The sequence below is a fragment of the Triticum urartu genome, chromosome 7, assembly GCF_003073215.2.
Source record: "Triticum urartu cultivar G1812 chromosome 7, Tu2.1, whole genome shotgun sequence".
Taxonomy (NCBI): domain Eukaryota; kingdom Viridiplantae; phylum Streptophyta; class Magnoliopsida; order Poales; family Poaceae; genus Triticum; species Triticum urartu.
Genome location: NC_053028.1, coordinates 538192625 through 538216353, shown reverse-complemented (window position 1 = coordinate 538216353; position 23729 = coordinate 538192625). Strand labels below are relative to the sequence as shown.

Below are 23729 nucleotides of genomic sequence, written 5' to 3'. Positions count from 1 at the left end.
AGTGTAGTGTGGCACCTTCATGTCGGGCGTCACACAAAAAGGCCAGCCGCGTGAAATAGTTTCACGGACAGTTCATTCTGTGATTTGATTTCGTTCACAGATCAAATTTGTCAAATTTACCTGCTACTAGTTCAGTTTTTGGACTTTTCATCTTTAATTACTACATCTGCTCAGAGTATGATGCCAGCAAGACCTCGAAGGAAGCTCTCACGTGATCACAGGGGACAAGCCATCACATCAAGAGTCAAATGACAGTAAGCATCAAACATGTACTGAGACGGAAACGTGGTCATTGCAGCGCCGAGAAGTTTGCCTGCTGCCCGCTGGCCATATTCGGCGGACGCATCGTGCACGAAGCAATCTGCCCAAACCGACAATTACTGAGATGCAAACAGGGCGTGTGATCAACCACGGTCAAAAATCCATACTCCATATTTTACATGGGAGCCGGGCGATCCTCTTGCTGCTACCATCGCTCCGTGCACACACTCAGATAAAATCATAGTAATCAGCGACCACTCTTGGCATATATTCTTTTGAAGTGTCCATGTTAAAACGATATGGCACACCATTTATATACAAACTGCTTGCGCGATTCCGAAGTCTGAATGCTTGTATGGCATCTTGGTGCCAAGAAAAAGAGATGACCACTTTTTCTTCTGTTGCTTGATGTATTGTTCGTTTAGATGTAAATTCCAACTTCTGACTAATGGCGCCGAGAATTGCTACTGATTGCTGACCAAAATGTGATAGTGGCTCGATGACAAAAGGGTAGTGCCATACGGTGCACATTCTTGTGGATCCCTGTATATCTCCCATGAATATTTCTTTGCTTGACTGATTGTTGATATCCATGGCTGTGCCAAAAAAGGAAAATTTTAAATTAAGAAATGTGAAAATCATATACTCTACTGTGATATATATGTGCCAAAGAAGCACAAATCTTTTGCTGATCAGGCATGACAACTTTGTACTCCGTAAGTTTGACAGAGAAAGGAGTTTATTACTGTTTTATCTGTGACCATGAATACTGTGAGCGAATTGCGACACTAAAATAAGCAGATAATATTTGTTTTCCGTTCTAGTGATCATAGAGCAGGAGTGGATCTTACTAAAATAGCATGAGCGATTTATGCTATGGCAGAAAGTAGCTAAAAGAAATACTACTAACGGAAGAATAAAAAATCCAGGAAATGGAGAGATTATACCTGCGAGTGCAGGAAAAAGTGGCAAATTCAAAGATTGTACTTTCATTTAGCCAACAGATAAAATGTTTCTGTTCTCGTGAGCAAACGGCTAGAATGAACCTCATTAAAATAGCATGAGTGATTTATCCAAGGGCAAATAGTAGCTAAAAGAAATACTACTGACGGAAAATCAAAAAATAACGAAATGGAGATATTATACTTGTGAGTGCACGAAAGATTATTCCAAAGGAAGTACTTTCTTTTAGCCAATCGCTCAATGCAAAAGATTAGTGCAATGGGTAAAAAGTACACACCTTGACAGAATATCTTGTTCTTGTAAATCATGTGCTCTACAAATTTCTGAAATCTGCTACTGTAATTGTACAAAAATCTTGCCACTGAAATCTGCCAGATTGTCCACATAAGTTCTTCACTTCGGTCGTAATCCAATTGATAAAAATAAGAAACTCTGCTAGTTGCATATCTTTTAAAGCAAGAAATTAATTAATAATTACACCTCTCTGTAGTCGGTAATTTCATCCGATTGGGTTTCTACACCAGTGTCTGCTCATTCACAATATACAGACAAATTTAGATGGCAGAACATTGTAGATCAGAAGAAAATTTTCAGGGTAAAATCCATGTCAACAAAAAGAACAGACATAGAGCCATCATGAGATTTGGAGCCACAAAAGTAGTAAGGAAAAGGAAGAAATATGAAAAAGAGAGGGACATTTTTACTCGTTTAGTACTCACCGATCCCTGCTAAAGAGAAAGACATGAGACTGGACGGAGAAGTCAACTGAAAAAATTGACGTCAAAAAGAGAGGAGTATATCTTCTAAACTCAAATTATAGCTACAGTAAAACAATGCTCTACTTTCTCTAGTAATGGCAAAATTCAGAGATGTACATATTGAGGAGGTGTTCATGTTGGGCAGACGCGAGGCACTGGATGTCGAGGGGTACAGGGGTGTACAGCACCAGCGGTGCTGGGGGTTTGGCCACTGCTGATGAAAGTATGCCGTCTCTACTCTCAAGCACCACCAGATGGTGGTAAAACTTCAGTAGCAGAAGACACCCGACCGACAACATCTAAAGAAAAACAAATCGTTAATTCCCTCTAGTTTATTTTCCACAGGAAAACAAAAGCAATAGCATTGTAAAATAAAAGGAATTGTCAAAATTAGTAGCTTCATATGAGAAATCAAATGGGAAGACAAACGGCAGTACTCGGTAATCAAGTGGCCAGGATACACACACAGATCAGATATATTTCAGTATTCTGATCGCGGTTCATGATTTCCTCTCCGAGCAATTGATACTCACGCTCACTCCAATACTACTGGCAATTCCGTGAATCAAATATATGCCTTCTTTCATATCAATGAGCTCTGGAACCTTGACCATCTAAGGGAAGATAATTTTCTTTCATCAAAGTTATAAACAGACCCAATTTGAATGTACCTCGTCAAATGAAAGGTGCATAGATGTTTAACAGCCTCAAGGTATGAAGAATCATAGAATTAAGAAGACTGCTATGTATACTATGTATTAATGTCTCATGTCTTCAGAAATCTGTATCTACTTTTCAGTAGGCAAATTAGCTACTTCCAAACTTATGTGCTTGACTTGATAACTTATAAACACTCTCGGCCATTAACCTATTTCACGTACTTCAGCACAATACCTGTATAAAATTTATAGAAATTCTGTTCAAAAAATGTTAAGCTAAGTTGGCAATGCATATATTACCTACATCTTATTCTTCGACCAAAAGAAGGTAACAAACTCCTATAAGTATAGATGAAAAATATGTTATGAGCACCATAAAGATAAAAATTATCAAATGACAAGGGAAGCGTAGTTTTGCACAAGTTATCATTCATGCACCTGAAAGATCCACACAAAATAGAGCTAATAAAGGATTGAGTCAGTAATATCACCATCATCTCAAGCTTCTTCCACTATCTTCGTCCTTCCCACCTCCTCGCGAGCAAACCCACTGCCCCGCCCAAATCCATCTCATGTCTTCACCGACCTCACAACCAAAGTACCAATCATAAAAAATCGAATCACCACTCTAGCCGGATGCTATAAATCTCGTTTTCCATTTCAATTGAGCTCTACAATGCTGAAATTTCTAAATCCACATGCTTTCCTTTTTCTGCATTTCCACTGTCTTCGTGAAAGTGAAACTGACTTTGTGAAACCAGACATGTCCTCCACAAACCCAAGGAAGCTCTAAGTATGTTGGTGACCTGTTTATCATTCAGCTTCTTAGAGTACCTTTGCCCTTCAACAATGTTGCATGCCTGCAGTCAGTTTGTAGAATACACTAAACATCCGATGTCTAATTAAAATATGAGCATCCGATGTCTAATTTTTAGTAAACAGCGAGCATGGATACAGTGCCTCCGTAGGCAAATATACATGCCGTGAATCACTTCTAGACTGCAGGCGCCAAGTAGTACTGCAGATTGTAGTAGTATCTTTGTATGAAGTACTGAACAACCGACATTCTGTTCCTCTCTCATCAACACGAAATCTAACAACCAACAAAATAACAGACGAAAAACGAAATTAGAAAGAGAATAATAATCATGAATTGATACTAAAAGGACTCTGGTATGACATTCATAACAAAAATGTGAACAGGAGCAGACATAGATCTTTGCAATGTTACAGAAATCAAATGCATGAGACCCAGAAGAATGTTCTACACAAATTATTCATCTAACAGATTCCTGTCACACAAACATCAATGAGACAATGAAGAAGAACAAGCCAAAAATCAATAGGAAAATCTTTCTAATATTCCACAACACTGATTAGTCACTCCAGAACATAGTGATAAATCTGAACAAACCAAACAACACCCAAATCAAAGCATGAGATGCAAGGGAGATAAATGTCACCCATCCTAGCAGGTCACCACATCGTGAAGCTTGATGAACTCAGAGCATATATTATACTGGAAAAGATTAAAAATTGGTAGAATAATACAAGTCTATTATGCTGCCAACACACGACCTGATACATGCTACTTCTACTACATACTAAGCAGCTAAAATTCCAATAGATGATAGTGGTTGAACTGAACGAACACTGCTTATACAGCAGAGTAAATAGATGAGCTCACAGTCAGAGTGTCAGACTTCTCCTCCGTATAACAAAATCAGGCCATGAGCACACATATCCAACATAAGTTGTTTCTAGTACACGCTGAGATAACTATTCATGTGTATGCCACTGCAAAGCTAATTGATAACTGAAGAAATAGCAGAATCGCAGACGGAGCCGAGGGATAGAAACAATAACTGAAACAGGGGATTCCATCGGGTGTTTAGCATTCAAGGGGATAGAAACAATACCTCTCCTATAGCCGCTGCAGACGACATTGGACCACTTGACGGATGTTCTTGTTCCTCCGGCGAACTCGGCGGCAACATTGGACGCTTCATGAAATTTTCGACAGAATTTGATGGAGACTATGGTCCAAGGACGCACCTGATGGAGATTCAGGCCCAGGACGCTTCCATCTTATAGCAATCAAGTCAAATCCCGGTCGGGCATTACATTAATCTGTGTTGGACAAGGACATGTTCAGCACTCTTCAATCCTAATCAGACACGGGAGTATGATGCCGTCGGGGAAATTGGAGCCGTCAGCAGGCGGCGGCGGCGGCAGCACCCCGGCGCTCATGGAGACGCCGCGCAGCAGCCGCAGCACGTGCCACTCGTCGTTGGACAGGAGTGGTCGCCGCGCGCTGCGGGTGTCGCTCCCCAGCACCAGCTTCAAGGTCCCGTGGCCATCCCCCCTATGCAGCCCGGCCGCGAGCATGGGCAGCTCGATCAGGAACGCCGGTGGCGCCCGCATGTCCTCATAGATGGCCAGGCTCAGCCGGCCGCGGGGGTGCCCGAAGAGCGTCACCGCCGCCGCGTGGTCCGCAAGGATGGCCCTGCTGCCGAGGAAATGCGGGTGAGCGGCCGGGGCGCTTACCATCTTGCGGAGGACGCGGTCGTCGTGCGAGTACGGGTGCGCGAGGGCGAGCACCGCCGCGCCACCGCCAGCGCCCGAGGCGAGCGCACGCTTTAGGAGGAGGTGGAGGATGAAGGCGGCGCTGTGCATAGCATACTCACCCTGCCTCCTTGCCTTCCGGTCCTCTCCTGCTCCACTTCGGCAGAAGCCGTCTCCGCCGTACACGCCCCGGCGAGCGTCGTCCATCCTCCCCGCGCGAGGCACGACGGCCGGACAACCACCGCCACTGCCTCGCCTCGCCGCGCTGTCTTCGCCGCACAAGCCCCGTATAACGTCCTTCATCCTCCCGGCGAGCGCCCTCCATCCTCCCGCGCGAGGCACGGCGGCCGCCGGCGCACGACGGAATGGGCGTAGCCGCCGACGCAGAGTGGATAAGAGGGAAGGGGAGGACTGCGGACTGAATTGAAATGACTATAGTGATTGTTTTGTAAAAGTAAAACGTTTTCTCTGGGTGCCACTAAAACAGGGACTGCGGGTTGATTTCTTGTAAACCGAGGGGCTTTTTTGAAAAACAGCCACGACGGACGACCAAAAGCAATAGCTGGTTTATTAGTAAGTAAAGATATACATAAGGATCAAACGGAATTCAGTGACAGCACGGAAAAGTTATCTACGGATGTTATATACGGATCATCTGTCGTTCGAACAAATCAGGATAAATTATCCATTATAAAAGGCGGTATTATATCACGGTTACGGAGCGTGCCTGTATGATTCTGCACTAGCGTTCGTCCGTGTCATGCCGCTCAATGGACATGTGCAAACCGCCGTCCTTGCAGCCCGGTCTGCATCAACATACGGCCGGTTCACGCGTCCGCACCGGCTTACAACGAGGAGAACAACTTGCTCATCCGTAACGGCTTACAACGCCGCGGCCGACTGACTCGTCATGATCATCAACTGCGCGGCGGATGACTATTGGCCTGATATATCAGGTGAAATCCATTCAGTATATTTTTATTTACATATTGCTTTCTTTAAAAGAGCAATTACTCTGGCTTGCAAGTTCTCCAGTGCCGGACAAGTTATATCACTGAGCCATTGAATAACTTATGCCGGTTTATATCACGGCCAAGTATGAAAAATCTCAAGCCAACTCCTCGAGTCATCTTGAGACTCGGGGGCTACAATGACATGACTCGGCAAAATTGGCCAGTATCAGTGAAGCAAGAACTCCAGGTCATTGGAGGGAAAAATAACCCGGCCCCGGAGACTACTACTATATTAAAAATATCAAGACCGTCAAAAAATTTCCGGCTCAAAATATTGAATGCCGGTTTAAAATCCGGTTCAAGGGAAATCTGTTCTCCCACAAAGCTCTGAAACTCTCAAATCCGGTTTAAAATTCCGGCTCAAGAATAATATTATCTCTCGCAAAGTTCGAGTTCTCAGAAAAAATTAAAGGTTACCAAAGAGAACTTGCTGCTGTGATGCACGGTTCAAACATGTGTATCCTGCCTTATGGGCTTATCTTGGTCACTTGGGGGCTTCCTGCTCATCGAGCATAGCTGTGAATATCCCTCTTGATCGGCTCAACGCCACACTTGTCAGTATGTCATTTGGGGGCTTCCTGTTCAAACATATGTTGTATTCGAACCAAAGAGAACATAGCTGTCGGTACCCTCTTGATCGACGCAATGCCAAACCTACTAGGGGGCTTCTTGATCGTATTTGAATCATAGCTTAACCCATTTTGGGTCCGACTTTGATCGTATTCAAATCAGAGTCGTTAAAAAACTCTCAAGGTCATTTGGGGGCTTCCTGTTCAAACATAGGTCATATTCGAACCAAAGAGAATATAGTTGTCGGTACCCTCTTGATCGGCGCAATGCCAAAACCACTAGGGGGCTTCATGATCGTATTCGAATCCTAGCTTAACCCCTTTTGGTCTGGTTTACTGATCGTATTCGAATCAGAAGCCTCATTTTTCTCTGTTTGGCTTAAGTTTTTTGAAAATAATCTTTGGTTTTGTCTTGAGACCTTTTGTTCATATTTGAAGCTTGTATGAGGTTTCGATTAACCCGGCTTGACTTTGGATGATAAGTCACCATATATGACAATCATAAACATTTCAAAGTTTTGGCTTCTAAAGATTGGGTTATCACCCTTACTGCACAGGTATCCTAAACCGGCAGTACGATTCAATATCACAGGAACCGTTTTCCAAACCGGATTATATTCTTCAAATCTTTAATAGCCACCATGGCTGGATTTTTATTATGGTTATCAATAGCCAATATTACGATGGAGGTCTTCTAAGTCGTTTCAGCGCAATGGTTATTATTTTATTAATGTACATGATTTATTTTTACAATGGAGGGAATAGTCTCGAGTCGCTGCAGGCTTACGACCCCGCACTTGGGGGCTACATTATTCAAATTGAGATTACATCGAATATGCAAGTCCCATGTCACTGCCAGCATGCACCATGGCACTTGGGGGCTAATGCAAAGTCATTTTTTTCTCAACTTATTGAAGACCTGACTCATCACATTCTAAATGAGCCGGCCCTTGGGGGCTACCAATTTCTCCTATCAAAAATTCAAGGTACACAAGCCTCAGTCCATTATATTGAAAGATCCACTACTCAGTTGGTAAAGTACAAAATTCTTAACCTTATGGACATGGGTTCAAGCCCCATGGTGGAGATTACATCATACGATGTTATTATCAATGAATTATATACAAAGTCCTAGCTCAGTATTATCTTACTGAGCCGGCCTTTGGGGGCTACACGTTGTTGTTCAAGTCTACATGATCATATTTATAAAGTTCCTGCTCATTATTGCATAATGACCCGGCCCTTGGGGGCTACACTGGTTGAAGTTTTTATGAGTATAAGGCAATTACAAGTCTCAGGTTGCTGCAAGCATGACAACCAGGCACTTGGAGGCTACATATATGGAGTATTCAGCCTTTAGTAGTGACTAAGATGAACAATATGGATTTCTTCAAAGTGGCAGTATTTATATTGAAGCAAGTCTTAAGTCATCACTTTGTTTCTGCTCAAGACTTGGGGGCTACAGGTAATATGGATATAAGGGAAAAAATCTTCAAATTCTCAGTTTTGAGTAAACCAGATTGACCCGGCGTCACCAATAACTATGACCCGGCGTTGGCAACAATTATGACCCAGTGCTATCAATATTTACAAACCGGATATTTTGGCAATGATAAACCGACAAGTTCTACAAGCCGGCTGAAAATCAGATGAGTATTTCAAGACCAATGTTTTTGTTAAGCATTGGGAGCTGAATCAAATATTTTTCATAATATATTTCTGTGAGAAGCCAATGTCAGCAAATTGATTATGAAGCTGGCCTATTGATCCGGACTGTCTAGAAAAAGGAAATGACAAGGACTTAAGGATGATCAGGTGTCGGCTTACAAGAATTTTTAACTCAGAGCACAACCTGTCAAATTTGTTCTTGTGTTTATTTTGCAGGATCATTTTAACATGGATAAATCCAAATTAAATTGGGGGCTAATGTCGGGGATATACCCCGTGGTATAACCCGGCCAGAAGTATGACCCGGCCGGGCTTGGTGACTCACTAGTAACCCGCCCTAACTTGGCGACTCATGAAATGACCTGCCCGGATCTCTCCACTTACTGATGACCCGGCTGGGCCTGGTGACACATTGGTAACCCGGCAGGCAGGTCAGACGGACGACAAGGCCCAAGGCCCAGTATGCCGGTTCGTATGATGATAGGCCGGCTTAAGAGGAAAGGCATAAGGAATATTCTCCTACAAAGAAAGCAAGACTAGGACTCCACTTGTAATAGAATAATCCTAATCCTACTAGGACTAGTCATGTAACCCGCCCCTTCAACATATATAAGGAGGGCAGGGCACCCCAAGAGGGACAGGTTCCACAGGTGAGACAAATTAGGTTTAGACAGACAACTCAATAGCTCTCGAGATAGAGCGCCTTTGTAATCGTGATCATCATCATCAATATCAATGAAGCAGGATGTAGGCTTTTACCTCCACCGTGAGGGGCCGAACCTGGATAAAAGCTTGCGTCTCTCGATTCCGACCAACCCCTTCAAGATACTACATAGATGCGTTGGCCTCACGACTAAGTCCTCACACTAGGACATCTGCCGTGACAATTCCACGACATATTGTTCAGCCACCTGATTAGAATTTACCCTTTGAAATTATGTGCGATGCTAGTGATTATGATGTAGGTGTTGTTCTAGGACAAAGAGTTGATAAGAAATTAAATGTTATCCAATATGCTAGTAAAACTGTAGACAGTGCCCCGAGAAATTATGCTACTACTGAAAAACATTTTGTAGCAGTTGTATTTGCTTGTGATAAGTTCAGACCTTATATTGTTGATTCTAAAGTAACTGTTCACACTGATCATGCTGCTATTAAATATCTTATGAAAAGAAAGATGCTAAACCTAGACTTATTAGATGGGTTCTCCTACTACAAGAATTTGATTTGCATGTTATTGATAGAAAGGAAGCTGAGAACCCCGTTGTAGACAACTTGTCTAGATTATAGAATGTTCTTGATGACCCACTACCTATTGATGATAGCTTTCCTGATGAACAATTGGCTGTCATAAATACTTCTCGTATTGCTCCATAGTATGCTGATTATGCTAATTACATTGTTGCTAAATTTATACCACCTAGTTTCACCTTTCAGCAAAAGAAAAAGTTTTTCTATATTTAAAACATTACTTCTGGGATGACCCACACCTTTATAAAGAAGGAGTAGATGGTGTTATTAGATGTTGTGTACCTAAGCATGAATAGGAACAGATCCTACGCAAGTGTCACTCCGAGGCTTATGGAGGACACCATGCTGGAGATAGAACTCCACATAAGGTATTGCAATCCGGTTTTTATTGGCGTACTCTCTTCAAGGATGCTCGTAAGTTTGTCTTGTCTTGTGATGAATGCCAAAGAATTGGTAATATTAGTAGACGCCAAGAAATGCCTATGAATTATTCACTTGTTATTGAACCATTTGATGTTTGGGGCTTTGATTATATGGGACCGTTTCCTTCCTCTAATGGGTATACACATATTTTAGTTATTGTTGATTACATTACTAAGTGGATAGAAGCTATTCCAACTAGTAGTGCTGATCATAACACCTCTATTAAGATGCTTAAAGAAGTTATTTTTCTGAGGTTTGGAGTCCCTAGATACCTAATGACTGATGGTGGTTCACATTTTATTCATGGTGCTTTTCGTAAAATGCTTGTTAAGTATGATGTTAATCATAGAATTGCATCTCCATATCACCCACAGTCTAGTGGCCAAGTAGAACTGAGCAATAGAGAGCTTAAATTAATTTTGCAAAAGACTGTTAATAAATCTAGAAAGAATTGGTCCAAGAAACTTTATGATGCATTATGGGCCTATAGAATTGCATATAAAAATCCTATGGGTATGTCTCCGTATAAGATGGTTTATGGAAAAGCATGTCACTTACCTCTCGAACTAGAACATAAAGCATATTGGGCCATTAAAGAGCTCAATTATGATTTCAAACTTGCCGGTGAGAAGAGACTATTTGACATTAGCTCACTTGATGAGTGGAGAACCCAGGCCTATGAAAATGCCAAACTGTTTAAAGAAAAAGTTAAAAGATGGCATGACAAAAGGATACAAAAATGTGAGTTTAATGTAGATGATTATGTATTGTTATACAACTCTCGTTTAAGATTTTTTGCAGGAAAACCCCTCTCTAAATGGGAAGGTCCTTACGTTATCGAGGAGGTCTATCGTTCCGGTGCCATAAAAATTAACAACTTCGAAGGCACAAATCCGAGGATGGTGAACGGTCAAAGAATCAAACATTATATCTCAGGTAATCCTATAAATATTGAAACTAATGTTATTGCAACCGTAACCCCGGAGGAGTATATAAGGGACACCTTCCAGAATGTTTCTGCCTCCGAAAAGGAAGAGGTATGTGGTACGGTAAGTAAACCGACTCGAAAACAGTTCTAATAGCAATTTTTCTCCGTTTTGGAATATTTAAGAAAAAAAGGAAAATTGGAAGTAGTTTGGAAAGGACACGAGGCATCCACGAGGGTGAAGGGCGCGCCCTACCCCCTGGGCGCGGCCCCCTGCCTCATGGGCACCCCGTGTGCCCTCCGGACTCTGTTTTCTTGCACGATACTTCCATTGGTTGGTACAAAATCATTATATAATCTCCCGAAGGTTTTGACCATTGTACCATGCAAATATCCTCTGTTTTTGTTTCGAGCTGTATGGGCACTCCCCTTGGCAACTACCAAGCTTGGGGGAGTGCCCCGGTATCGTATCACCATCACACTTCTATCTTTACCGTTTTTCTTAGCTCGATCCTTTTGGTTATATCTTGATCTAGTAGAATAAAGTTTAGTACGATCTAGTTTTGAGTTTTGCTTTATGATCCTTCTATGAAATCGAGTCCCTAAGCTATATATATATAATAAAGATTAGTTTTGAGTCAAGGGCTTGGTTATCTTGCTATGATCTTGAGAAAAAAGAGAAAGAATAAAAAGAAATGAAGAGATCATATTTATCTTATGGAGAGTAATGACTTCACATATAAAGAGTATGATGAATAAAAGTTGTTGAGAGTTAACAAACATAGTTTTAGTCATCGTTGCAATTAATAGGAAGTAATAAAGAAAGAGAGGTTTTCACATATAAATATACTATCTTGGACATCTTTTATGATTGTGAGCACTCATTAAGATATGGCATGCTAAAAGGTTGATGTTGGACAAGGAAGACAACGTAATGGATTATGTTTTCTTACATCCGAAATAAACTATATTGTCATGGATCATCCAACATGTTGAGCTTGCCTTTCCCCCTCATGCTAGCCAAATTCTTTGCACCAAGTAGAGATACTACTTGTGCTTCCAAATATCCTTAAACCCAATTTTGCCATGAGAGTCCATCATATCTGCCTATGGATTGAGTAAGATCCTTCAAGTAAGTTGTCATTGTTGCAAGAAATAAAAATTGCTCTCTAAATATGTATGATCTATTAGTGTGGAGGAAATAAGCTTTATACGATCTTGTGATGTGGAAGAAATAAAAGCGACGGAGTGCATAATAAAGGTCCATATCACAAGTGGCAATATAAAGTGACGTTCTTTTGCATTAAGATTTCGTGCATCCAACCATAAAAACACATGACAACCTCTGCTTCCCTCTACAAAGGGCCTATCTTTTATTTTTGTCCTATACTTTATACAAGAGTCATGGTGATCTTTACCTTTCCTTTTTACATTTTATCCTTTGGCAAGCACTGTGTGTGGGAAAGATCCTGATATATATAGCTAATTGGATGTAAGTCATCATAAACTATTATTGTTGACATTACCCTTGAGGTAAAAGGCTGGGAGGCAAAACTATAAGCCACTATCTTTCTTTGTGTCCGATTAAAGCTTCATACTCATAAGTATTGCGTGAGTATTAGCAATTGTGAAAGACTAAATGATAGTTGAGTATGTGGACTTGCTGAAAAGCTCTTATATTGACTATTTCCGATGTTATGATAAATTGCAATTGCTTCAATGACTGAGATTATAGTTTGTTAGTTTTCAATGAAGTTTCTGATTCATATTTCACATTGTGAATAGATTGTTACTTTAGCATAAGACATCATATGACAATATATATATGTTGTTGTTCTAAGAATGATCATGATGCCCTCATGTCTGTATTTTATTTTATCGACGCCTCTATCTCTAAACATGTGGACATATTTTTCATTATCGGCTTTCGCTTGAGGACAAGCGAGGTCTAAGCTTGGGGGAGTTGATACGTCCATTTTGCATCATGCTTTTATATCGATATTTATTGCATTATGGGCTATTATTACACATTATGTCACAATACGTATGCCTATTCTCTCTTATTTTACAAGGTTTGCATGGAGAGGGAGAATGCCGGCAGCTGGAATTCTGGGCTAGAAAAGGAGCAAATATTAGAGACCTATTTTGCAAAACTCCAAAAGTCCTGAAACTCCACGGAAGTCAGTTTTGGAATATATAAAAAATATTGGTCGAAGAAAGCACCAGAGGGGGCCACCCACCATCCACGAGGGTGGGGGCGCGCCCTACCCCCCTGGGCGCGCCCCTGTCTCGTGGGCCCCCTGGCAGGCCTCCGGTGCCCATATTTTTCTATATGAAGTCTTTCGCCCTGGAAAAAATCAGGAGAAAGCTTTCGGGACGAAGCGCCGCCGTCTCGAGGCGGAACCTTGGTGGAACCAATCTAGGGCTCCGGAGGAGCTGTTCTGCCGGGGAAACATCCCTCCAGGAGGGGGAAATCATCACCATCGTCATCACCATCGATCCTCTCATCGGGAGGGGGTCAATCTCCATCAACATCTACACCAGCACCATCTTCTCTCAAACCCTAGTTCATCTCTTGTATCCGATCTTTGTCACAAAACCTCAGTTTGGTACCTGTGGGTTGCTAGTAGTGTTGATTACTCCTTGTAGTTGATGCTAGTTGGTTTATTTGGTGGAAGATCATATGTTTAGATCCTTTATGCATATTAATACCCCTCTGATTATGAACATGAATATTATTTGTGAGTAGTTACGTTTGTTCCTGAGGACATGGGAGAAGTCTTGCTATAAGTAGTCATGTGAATTTGGTATTCGTTTGATATTTTGATGAGATGTATGTTGTCTTTCCTCTAGTGGTGTTATGTGAACGTCGACTACATGACACTTCACCATTATTTAGGCCTAGGGGAAGGCATTGGGAAGTAATAAGTAGATGATGGATTGCTAGAGTGACAGAAGCTTAAACCCTAGTTTATGCGTTGCTTCGTAAGGGGCTGATTTGGATCCACATGTTTCATGCTATGGTTAGGTTTACCTTCATACTTCTTTTGTAGTTGCAGATGCTTGCAAGAGGGTTTAATCATAAGTGTGATGCTTGTCCAAGGAAGGGCAGTACCCAAGCACCGGTCCACCCACATATCAAATTATCAAAGTACCGAACGCGAATCATATGAGCGTGATGAAAACTAGCTTGACGATAATTCCCATGTGTCCTCGGGAGCGCTTTCCTTTATATAAGAATTTGTCCTGGCTTGTCTTTTGCTACAAAAAGGATTGGGCCACCTTGTTGCACCTTGTTTACTTTTGTTACTTGTTATCCGTTACAAATTACCTTATCACAAAACTATCTGTTACCGATAATTTCAGCGCTTGCAGAGAATACCTTCCTATAAACCGCTTGTCATTTCCTTCTGCTCCTCGTTGAGTTCGACACTCTTACTTATTAAAAGGATGACGATAGATCCCCCTATACTTGTGGGTCATCAGCCACTGGTATAGTTGAAAAGTTGTTGGTGGCGAGCATTATTTACCATGCGCCACTGATAAGGCCTCGGTACTGGCAACTGGCCACAGATGCATGCCACTGGTATTTTACAAGTTTCCAATGATGACCATTTTACGTGCTTGTCACTGGTGAATTGGGCTATAGGCAATCGTGTAGTAGTATCGTACCATTTGTTGGGACCCAATGTTTGTTGGGCAAAAAGCCATCAACGTTGTCTTGTTTTGTAGCAGTCTTACCTAATAAACTGGTCTTTGAGCTTGCACCACCATTTGACGATGTACCTCCCTTCGATGATGCAGGACACTTACATTGATGAACAATATCGGATCCACCCCATAGTAGCTTCATCCGCTCAAAGTTATGGATCTCTTTGTGCTAACAATTGTGCATTCGCGGGATACCACTACACATTACAAACAATAATAAGACCGACAATTAGAACTATGACACTACCTTCTAACTAATTGAGTTCGTAATATAATTTACCTTAATGTGGTGGGTGTAATCCTTTAGTGGAAACCTTATTACTAGCGATGAAGTGTTCGCAGGTAACATATGAAGGCGCGCCTCCATGTTTTGAGTTTAAGCACCCTGTTCCACCTATCATGCAACCTCAGAGGTTCTACTTGTATTCCCCCCAGGGTTCCTTTTAGGGTGCCCTATGCTAGATTTCCTCAATACTCCTCAAGTGGAACTACTGAACCCCACCCTCTAATATAAGCCTAATTCATTCTAATAGCACTTCTCAGAATCTCATGAGACATCAAAGGAGTAAACCCATGAATAGAAGGATCGAAAGACATGTCTGGAGAAAAGGATGGGAGAGAGGCTAACACACTGATGCAACAGAACATATGGGTGAGGGCATTTTATAGGATAAGGATGTTGCAGAACAGGGCCGGGGAGAGGTGTCGACAAAACATTGAGACGAGGAGATGGACGGAAAGAGAGAAAAAGAGAAACGCTAGGAAAGAGAGGGGGGAATGAAAAATAAAATAAAAAATGATTCCTGAGTGATGTTTATCAGGCACTCGACAAAGAATATATCATAGGAAAAATAGAAAATACAAATTTTTTGTCAAGTGTCTCCTGACAAGCACGCGATAAAAAGGAACAATGTTGATGGGGACATGCTCCTTTCTTATAGTAACGATTTTGAGTTCCCTGGTGTAGGAGTTTGTAGCAGGTAACAAACTTTTTCCTCAATGAGAAAATAAGGTATCAATCCATAGAGGTGATGTCCCAGCAATAGTGGTAATGTCTGCAACAAAAAATAAAACTTCACGTGTGTCTCTAGCAGTGCCAACAAGGGTGTCAACCTTGTTAGTCTTGCTAGTTGCATAAGATAACTAAAAGATAAAATGGTAGATAATATTTTTTTTTATTTTTGGAATAAACAAAACTGAAAATAAAATTGTGTATAGAAGTTGTTGGAAGGTCATTCTTATGCTATAAACTAGACCGGTGTTCATAATTTCACCAAGTGTAACTCTCACATACATAATTTCACCGGTGGTAACTCTCAAAACCTTTTTCCGCCGTCGCAAGTTTCTGTTCTTCCGCAATCCCATCTGAAGGCCTTTTGCGGTACTCTGCCGGAGGGGGAATCGATCATAGAGGGCTTCTACATCATCCTTGCTGCCTTCCAATGATGCATGAGTAGTTCACCATAGACCTACATGTTCATAGCAAGTAGTTAGATGGCTTCTTCTCTCTGTTAGATCTTCAATCCAATGTTCTCCTTGATGTTCTTGGAGTTCTATTCAATGTAATCTTCTTTTGCGGTGTGTTTGTTGGGATCCGATGAATTGTGAGTTTATGACCTGAATATTCATAAGAAGTAATTGAGTCTTTTCTGAACTTTATTATGCATGATTGTTATAGCTTTGTATTTCTCTCCGATCTACCGTTTGGTTTGGCCAACTAGATTGATTTATCTTCACTGGAAGAGGTGCTTTGTGATGGGTTCAATCTTGCAGTGCTCTATATCCCAGTGAAAGAAGGTGACAAGACACGTATTTGTACTGCTGTCATTAAGGGCAAAACGATGGGGTTTGTTCATATTGATTGAGTTTACTTTGTCTACATCATGTCATCTTTGCTTAAGGCGTTACTTTGTTTTTCATGAACTTAATACTATAGGTGCATGCTGGATATCGGTCGATTGGTGGAGCAATAGTAGTAGATGCAGGCAGGAGTCTGTCTACTTGTCTCGGACATGATGCTTATATACATGATCATTGACTTGGATATCGTCATAACTATACGCTTTTCCATCAATTGCCCAATAGTAATTTGTTCACCCACCGTATGCTTTGTGTTCAAGAGAGAAACCTCTAGTGAAAACTATGGCCCCGGGTCTACTTTAATCACATTATAAATAAACAAAATTCCTTTGCTGCAATTTTATTCCTTTTATTTTGTTTTGCAATTTTATCACCATCACGGTCAGGGTCCTTCCACGCATCACCACCACGGTTGATCGCCCATGCATTGATGAAGACGAAGGAGCCCCTGGGCACTAAGTAGCCACCAAGGACACAGCCTTTGATGGTCCCATGATTGTGAATTGGGATCGGCGGGTGCATACGGAGCATCTCCATGACGACACACTTAAGGAAGGGGAGCTTGCGAAGGTCAGATTCATTCACGTTCAAGCCCCACAACATCATCGAGCTCCTGCTGTAGTCGCAGAAGGGTGATGGGCTATGAATCAATTCTGCCATCGCCCACTCAATTGTGAATGCCACCATGTCCGGCCCGCCAAACAACATGTCCTGCATTCACCAACATATTATACACGCAAACAATTCCCTGGGTGCGCGAACGCCGTACCAGAAGTCGCAGTCCTGTGCCTGGAGCACCTCGCGCGCGTACTCCGGGGTCGACACCTCGAAGACGTGTAGCGAGCCCAAGTGGAGGTGCAGCAGCCCGACGTACTGCTTTACCAGGTCTTAAAAAACGGATTAGGCCCTATATAAATGGAAGGAGGGAGTATCATGTACTAGAATGTGCAGTATCATACTATAGTACTCCCTTCATTTTTATTTATTACGCATATTAGCTTTCACTGAATTCAAACTGTATAAAGTTTGATCAAGTTTGTCAAAAATATAAGAACATTTACAATAACAAAAATCTATATGATATATATGTTGGGTTTCGTAGTAATTTCAAAAAATTTCCTACGCACACGCAAGATCATGGTGATGCATAGCAACGAGAGGGGGAGAGTGTGATCTACGTACCCTTGTAGATCGACAACGGAAGCGTTAACTTGGTTGATGTAGTCGTACGTCTTCGCGGCCCGACCGATCAAGCACCGAAACTACGGCACCTTCGAGTTCTAGCACACGTTCAGCTCGATGACGATCCCCGGACTCCGATCCAGCAAAGTGTCGGGGAAGAGTTCCGTCAGCACGACGGCGTGGTGACGATCTTGATGTACTACTATCGCAGGGCTTCGCCTAAGCACCGCTACAATATTATCGAGGACTATGGTGGAAGGGGGCACCGCACACGGCTAAGAATATGATCACGTGGATCAACTTGTGTGTCTAGGGGTGCCCCTTGCCTCCGTATATAAAGGATCCAAGGGGGGTGCGGCCGGCCCTAGTAGGAGGCGCGCAGGAGGAGTCCTACTCCTACCGGGAGTAGGACTCCCTTCCCTTTCCTTGTCCAAGTAGGAGAGGGGGAAGGAGAGAAGGAAAAAGGGGGGGCGCCGCCCCTCCCTCCTTGTCCAATTCGGACTAGGGGGAGAGGGGGCGCGCGGCCTGCCCTAGCAGCCCCTCCTATTCTCCACTTTAGGCCCATGAGGCCCATTAACCCCCCGGGGGGTTCCGGTAACCCCCCGGTGCTCCGGTTTTATCTGAAACTTCCCCGGAACACTTCCGATGTCCGAATATAGCCGTCCAATATATCAATCTTTATGTCTCGACCATTTTGAGACTCCTCGTCATGTCCGTGATCACATCCGGGACTCCGAACTAACTTCGGTACATCAAAACTCATAAACTCATAATATAACTGTCATCGAAACCTTAAGCGTGCGGACCCTACGGGTTCGAGAACAATGTAGACATGACCGAGACACATCTCCGGTCAATAACCAATAGCGGAACCTGGATGCTCATATTGGCTCCTACATATTCTACGAAGATCTTTTATCGGTCAGACCGCATAACAATATACGTTGTTCCCTTTGTCATCGGTATGTTACTTGCCCGAGATTTGATCGTCGGTATCCTATACCTAGTTCAATCTCGTTACCGGCAAGTCTCTTTACTCGTTCTGTAATACATCATCCCGCAACTAACTCATTAGTTGCAATGCTTGCAAGGCTTAAGTGATGTGCATTACCGAGAGGGCCCAGAGATACCTCTCCGACAATCGGAGTGACAAATCCTAATCTCGAAATATGCCAACCCAACATGTACCTTTGGAGACACCTGTAGAGCTCCTTTATAATCACCCAGTTACGTTGTGACATTTGGTAGCACACAAAGTGTTCCTCTGGCAAACGGGAGTTGCATAATCTCAGTCATAGGAACATGTATAAGTCATGAAGAAAGCAATAGCAACATACTAAACGATCGGGTGCTAAGCTAATGGAATGGGTCATGTCAATCAGATCATTCACCTAATGATGTGATCCCGTTAATCAAATAACAACTCTTTGTCCATGGTTAGGAAACATAACCATCTTTGATTAACGAGCTAGTCAAGTAGAGGCATACTAGTGACACTCTGTTTGTCTATGTATTCACACATGTATTATGTTTCCGGTTAATAAAATTCTAGCATGAATAATAAACATTTATCATGATATAAGGAAATAAATCTTAACTTTAGTATTGCCTCTAGGGCATATTTCCTTCAGTCTCCCACTTGCACTAGAGTCAATAATCTAGTTCACATCACCATGTGATTTAACACTAATAGTTCACATCTTTATGTGATTAGTTCACATCTTCATGTGACCAACACCCAAAGGGTTTACTAGATTCAGTAATCTAGTTCACATCGCTATGCGATTAACACCCAAAGAGTACTAAGGTGTGATCATGTTTTGCTTGTGAGAGAAGTTTAGTCAACAGGTCTGCCACATTCAGATCCGTATGTATTTTGCAAATTTTTATGTCAACAATGCTCTGCACAGAGCTACTCTAGCTAATTGCTCCCACTTTCAATATGTATCCAGATTGAGACTTAGAGTCATCTGGATTAGTGTCAAAACTTGCATCGACGTAACCCTTTACGACGAACCTTTTTGTCACCTCCATAATCGAGAAACATATCCTTATTCCACTAAGGATAATTTTGACCGCTGTCCAGTGATCTACTCCTAGATCACTATTGTACTACCTTGCCAAAATCAGTGTAGGGTATACAATAGATCTGGTACATAGCATGGCATACTTTATAGAACCTATGGCTGAGGCATAGGGAATGACTTTCATTCTCTTTCTATCTTTTGTCGTGGTCGGGTTTTGAGTCTTACTCAATTTCACACCTTGTAACACAGACAAGAACTCTTTCTTTGACTGTTCTATTTTGAACTACTTCAAAATCTTGTCAAGGTATGTACTCATTGAAAAAAACTTATCAAGCGTCTTGATCTATCTCTATAGATCTTGATGTTCAATATGTCAGCACCTTCACCGAGGTCTTTCTTTGGAAAATTCCTTTCAAACACTCCTTTATGCTTTGCAGAATAATTCTACATTATTTCCGATCAACAATATGTCATTCACATATACTTATCAGAAATGTTGTAGTGCTCCCACTCACTTTCTTGTAAATACAGGCTTCATCGCAAGTCTGTATAAAACTATATGCTTTGATCATCTTATCAAAGCATATATTCCAACTCCGAGATGCTTGCACCAGTCCATAGATGGATCGCTGGAGCTTGCATATTTTGTTAGCACCTTTAGGATTGACAAAACCTTCTGGTTGTATCATATACAACTCTTCTTTAATAAATCTATTAAGGAATGCAGTTTTTTTATCCATTTGCCAGATTTCATAAAATGCGGCAATTGCTAACATGATTCGGACAGACTTAAGCATAGATACGAGTGAGAAACTCTCATCGTAGTCAACACCTTGAACTTGTCGAAAACCTTTTGCGACAATTCTAGCTTTGTAGATAGTAACACTACTATCAGCGTCCGTCTTCCTCTTGAAGATCCATTTATTCTCAATTGCTTGCCGATCATCGGGCAAGTCAACCAAAGTCCATACTTTGTTCTCATACATGGATCCCATCTCAGATTTCATGGCCTCAAGCCATTTTGCGGAATCTGGGCTCAGCATCGCTTCTTCATAGTTCGTAGGTTCGTCATGGTCAAGTAGCATGACCTCCAGAACAGGATTACCGTACCACTCTGGTGCGGATCTCACTCTGGTTTACCTATGAGATTCGGTAGTAACTTGATCTGAAGTTACATGCTCATCATCATTAGCTTCCTCACTAATTGGTCTAGTAGTCACAGGAACAGATTTCTGTGATGAACTACTTTCCAATAAGGGAGAAGGTACAATTACCTTATCAAGTTCTACTTTCCTCCCACTCACTTCTTTCGAGAGAACCTCCTTCTCTAGAAAGGATCCATTCTTAGCAACGAATGTCTTGCCTTTGGATCTGTGATAGAAGGTGTACGCAACAGTAACTTTTTGGGTATCCTATGAAGACACACTTTTCCGATTTGGGTTTGAGCTTATCAGGATGAAACTTTTCCACATAAGCATTGCAACCCCAAACTTTGAGAAACGACAACTTTGGTTTCTTGCCAAACCACAGTTCATACGGTGTCGTCTCAACAGATTTAGATGGTGCCCTTTTAACGTGAATGCAGCTGTCTCTAATGCATAACCCCAAAACGATAGTGGTAGATCGGTAAGAGACATCATAGGTTGCACTATATCCAATAAAGTACGGTTATGACGTTCGGACACACCATTATGCTGTGGTGTTCCATGTGGCATGAGTTTGTGAAACTATTCCACATTGTTTTAATTGAAGACCAAACTCGTAACTCAAATATTTGTCTCCGCAATCAGATCGTAGAAACTTTATTTTCTTGTCACAATGATTTTCCACTTCACTCTGAAATTCTTTGAACTTTTCAAATGTTTCAGACTTATGTTTCATCAAGTAGATATACCCATATCTGCTCAAATCATCTGTGAAGTTCAGAAAATAACGATACTTGCCGTGAGCGTTAACACTCATCGGACCGCATACATCAGTATGTATTATTTCCAATAAGTCAGTTGCTCGGCTCCGGAGAACGGAGTTCTTAGTCATCTTGCCATGAGGCATGGTTCGCAAGCATCAAGTGATTCATAATTCAAGTGATTCCAAAAATCCCATCAGCCATGGGTTTCTTCATGCGCTTTACACCAATATGACCTAAACGGCAGTGCTACAAATAAGTTGCACTATCATTATTAACTTTGCATCTTTTGGTTTCAATATTATGAATATGTGTATCACTACGATCGATCCAACGAACCATTTTCATTGGTGTGTAACCACATAAAGGTTTTATTCATGTAAACAGAACAACAATTTATCTCTTACTTAAATGAATAACCGTATTGCAATAAACATGATCAAATCATATTTCATGCTCAACGCAAACACCAAATAACACTTATTTAGGTTCAACACTAATCCCGAAAGTATAGGGAGTGTGCGATGATGATCATATCAATCTTGGAACCACTTCCAACACACATCGTCACTTCACCCTTAACTAGTCTCTGTTCATTCTGCAACTCCCGTTTCGAGTTACTAATCTTAGCAACTGAAACTAGTATCAAATACTGAGGGGTTGCTATAAACACTAGTAAAGTACACATCAATAACATGTATATCAAATATACTTATGTTCACTTTGCCATCCTTCTTATCCGCCAAATCACTTGGGGAAGTTCCGCTTCCAGTGACCAGTCCCTTTGCAGTAGAAACACTTAGTCTCAGGCTTAGACAGACTTGGGCTTCTTCACTTGAGCAGCAACTTGCTTGCTGTCTTCTTGAAGTTCCCCTTCTTTCCCTTTGCCCTTTTCTTGAAACTAGTGGTCTTGTCATACCATCAACACTTGATGTTTTCTCGATTTCTACCTTTGAATTTCAGCATTGCGAAGAGCTTGAATCGTTTCCGTTATCCCTTGCATATCATAGTTCATCACGAAGTTCTACTAACTTGGTGATGGTGACTAGAGAATTCTGTCAATCACTATCTTATCTGGAAGATTAACTCCCACTTGATTCAAGCGATTGTAGTACCCAGACAATCTGAGCACATGCTCACTAGTTGAGCGATTCTCCTCCATCTTTTAGCTATAGAACTTGTTGGAGACTTCATATCTCTCAAACGCGGTATTTGCTTGAAATATTAACTTCAACTCCTGGAACATCTCATATGCTCCATGATGTTCAAAACGTCTTTGAAGTCCCGATTCTAAGCCATTAAGCATGGTGCACTAAACTATCAAGTAGTCATCATATTGAGCTAGCCAAACGTTCATAACGTCTGCATCTGCTCCTGCAATAGGTCTCACCTAGCGGTGCATCAAGGACATAATTCTTCTGTGCAGCAATGAGGATAAACCTCAGATCACGGATCCAATCCGCATCATTGCTACTAACATCTTTCAACACAATTTTTCTAGGAACATATCAAAATAAACACAGGGAAGCAACAACGCGAGCTATTGATCTACAACAAAATACTACCAGGACTAAGTTCATGATAAATTTAAGTTCAATTAATCATATTACTTAAGAACTCCCACTTAGATAGACATCCCTCTAATCCTCTAAGTGATCATGATCCAAATCAACTAAACCATGTCCGATCATCACGTGAGATGGAGTAGTTTCATTGGTGAACATCGCTATGTTGATCATATCTGCTATATGATTCACGCTCGACCTTTCGGTCTCCGTGTTCCGAGGCCATATCTGTATATGCTTGGCTCGTCAAGTATAACCTGAGTATTCTGCGTGTGCAACTGTTTTGCACCCGTTGTATTTGAACGTAGAGCCTATCACACCCGATCATCACGTGGTGTCTCAGCACGAAGAACTTTCGCAACGGTGCATACTCAGGGAGAACACTTCTTGATAATTAGTGAGAGATCATCTTATAATGCTACC

The 23729-nt window shown here is 41.7% G+C and overlaps 1 protein-coding gene across 9 annotated transcripts; it reads right to left on the bottom strand.

Annotated features, from left to right (window-relative positions):
- Nucleotides 1-381: 381 nt before the first annotated feature.
- On the bottom strand, nt 382-5634 carry LOC125523618. Of its 9 annotated transcripts, none has more exons than XR_007290319.1 (5): nt 4561-5634; nt 2942-3734; nt 1705-2281; nt 1502-1592; nt 382-857 (listed from the first exon to the last, which is right to left on the bottom strand). XR_007290319.1 is itself a non-coding variant. In XM_048688642.1 (4 exons), the coding sequence occupies exon 1, from the start codon at nt 5507-5509 to the stop codon at nt 4793-4795; it is 717 nt and encodes a 238-aa protein (XP_048544599.1). In that variant the 5' UTR covers nt 5510-5634; the 3' UTR covers nt 382-857; nt 1502-2281; nt 2942-3734; nt 4561-4792. The 9 variants fall into 9 exon arrangements, 3 of the variants coding, with proteins under 3 accessions (XP_048544599.1, XP_048544601.1, XP_048544600.1); XR_007290316.1 differs by having other exon boundaries at nt 1502-1751; nt 1944-2281; XR_007290320.1 differs by having other exon boundaries at nt 1502-1751; nt 2100-2281.
- Nucleotides 5635-23729: the final 18095 nt, after the last annotated feature.

What these genes read in the sequence shown, in the direction of transcription:
- LOC125523618 (XM_048688642.1), bottom strand. Translation starts at nt 5,509, where the DNA reads ATGAAGGACGTTATACGGGGCTTGTGCGGCGAAGACAGCGCGGCGAGG.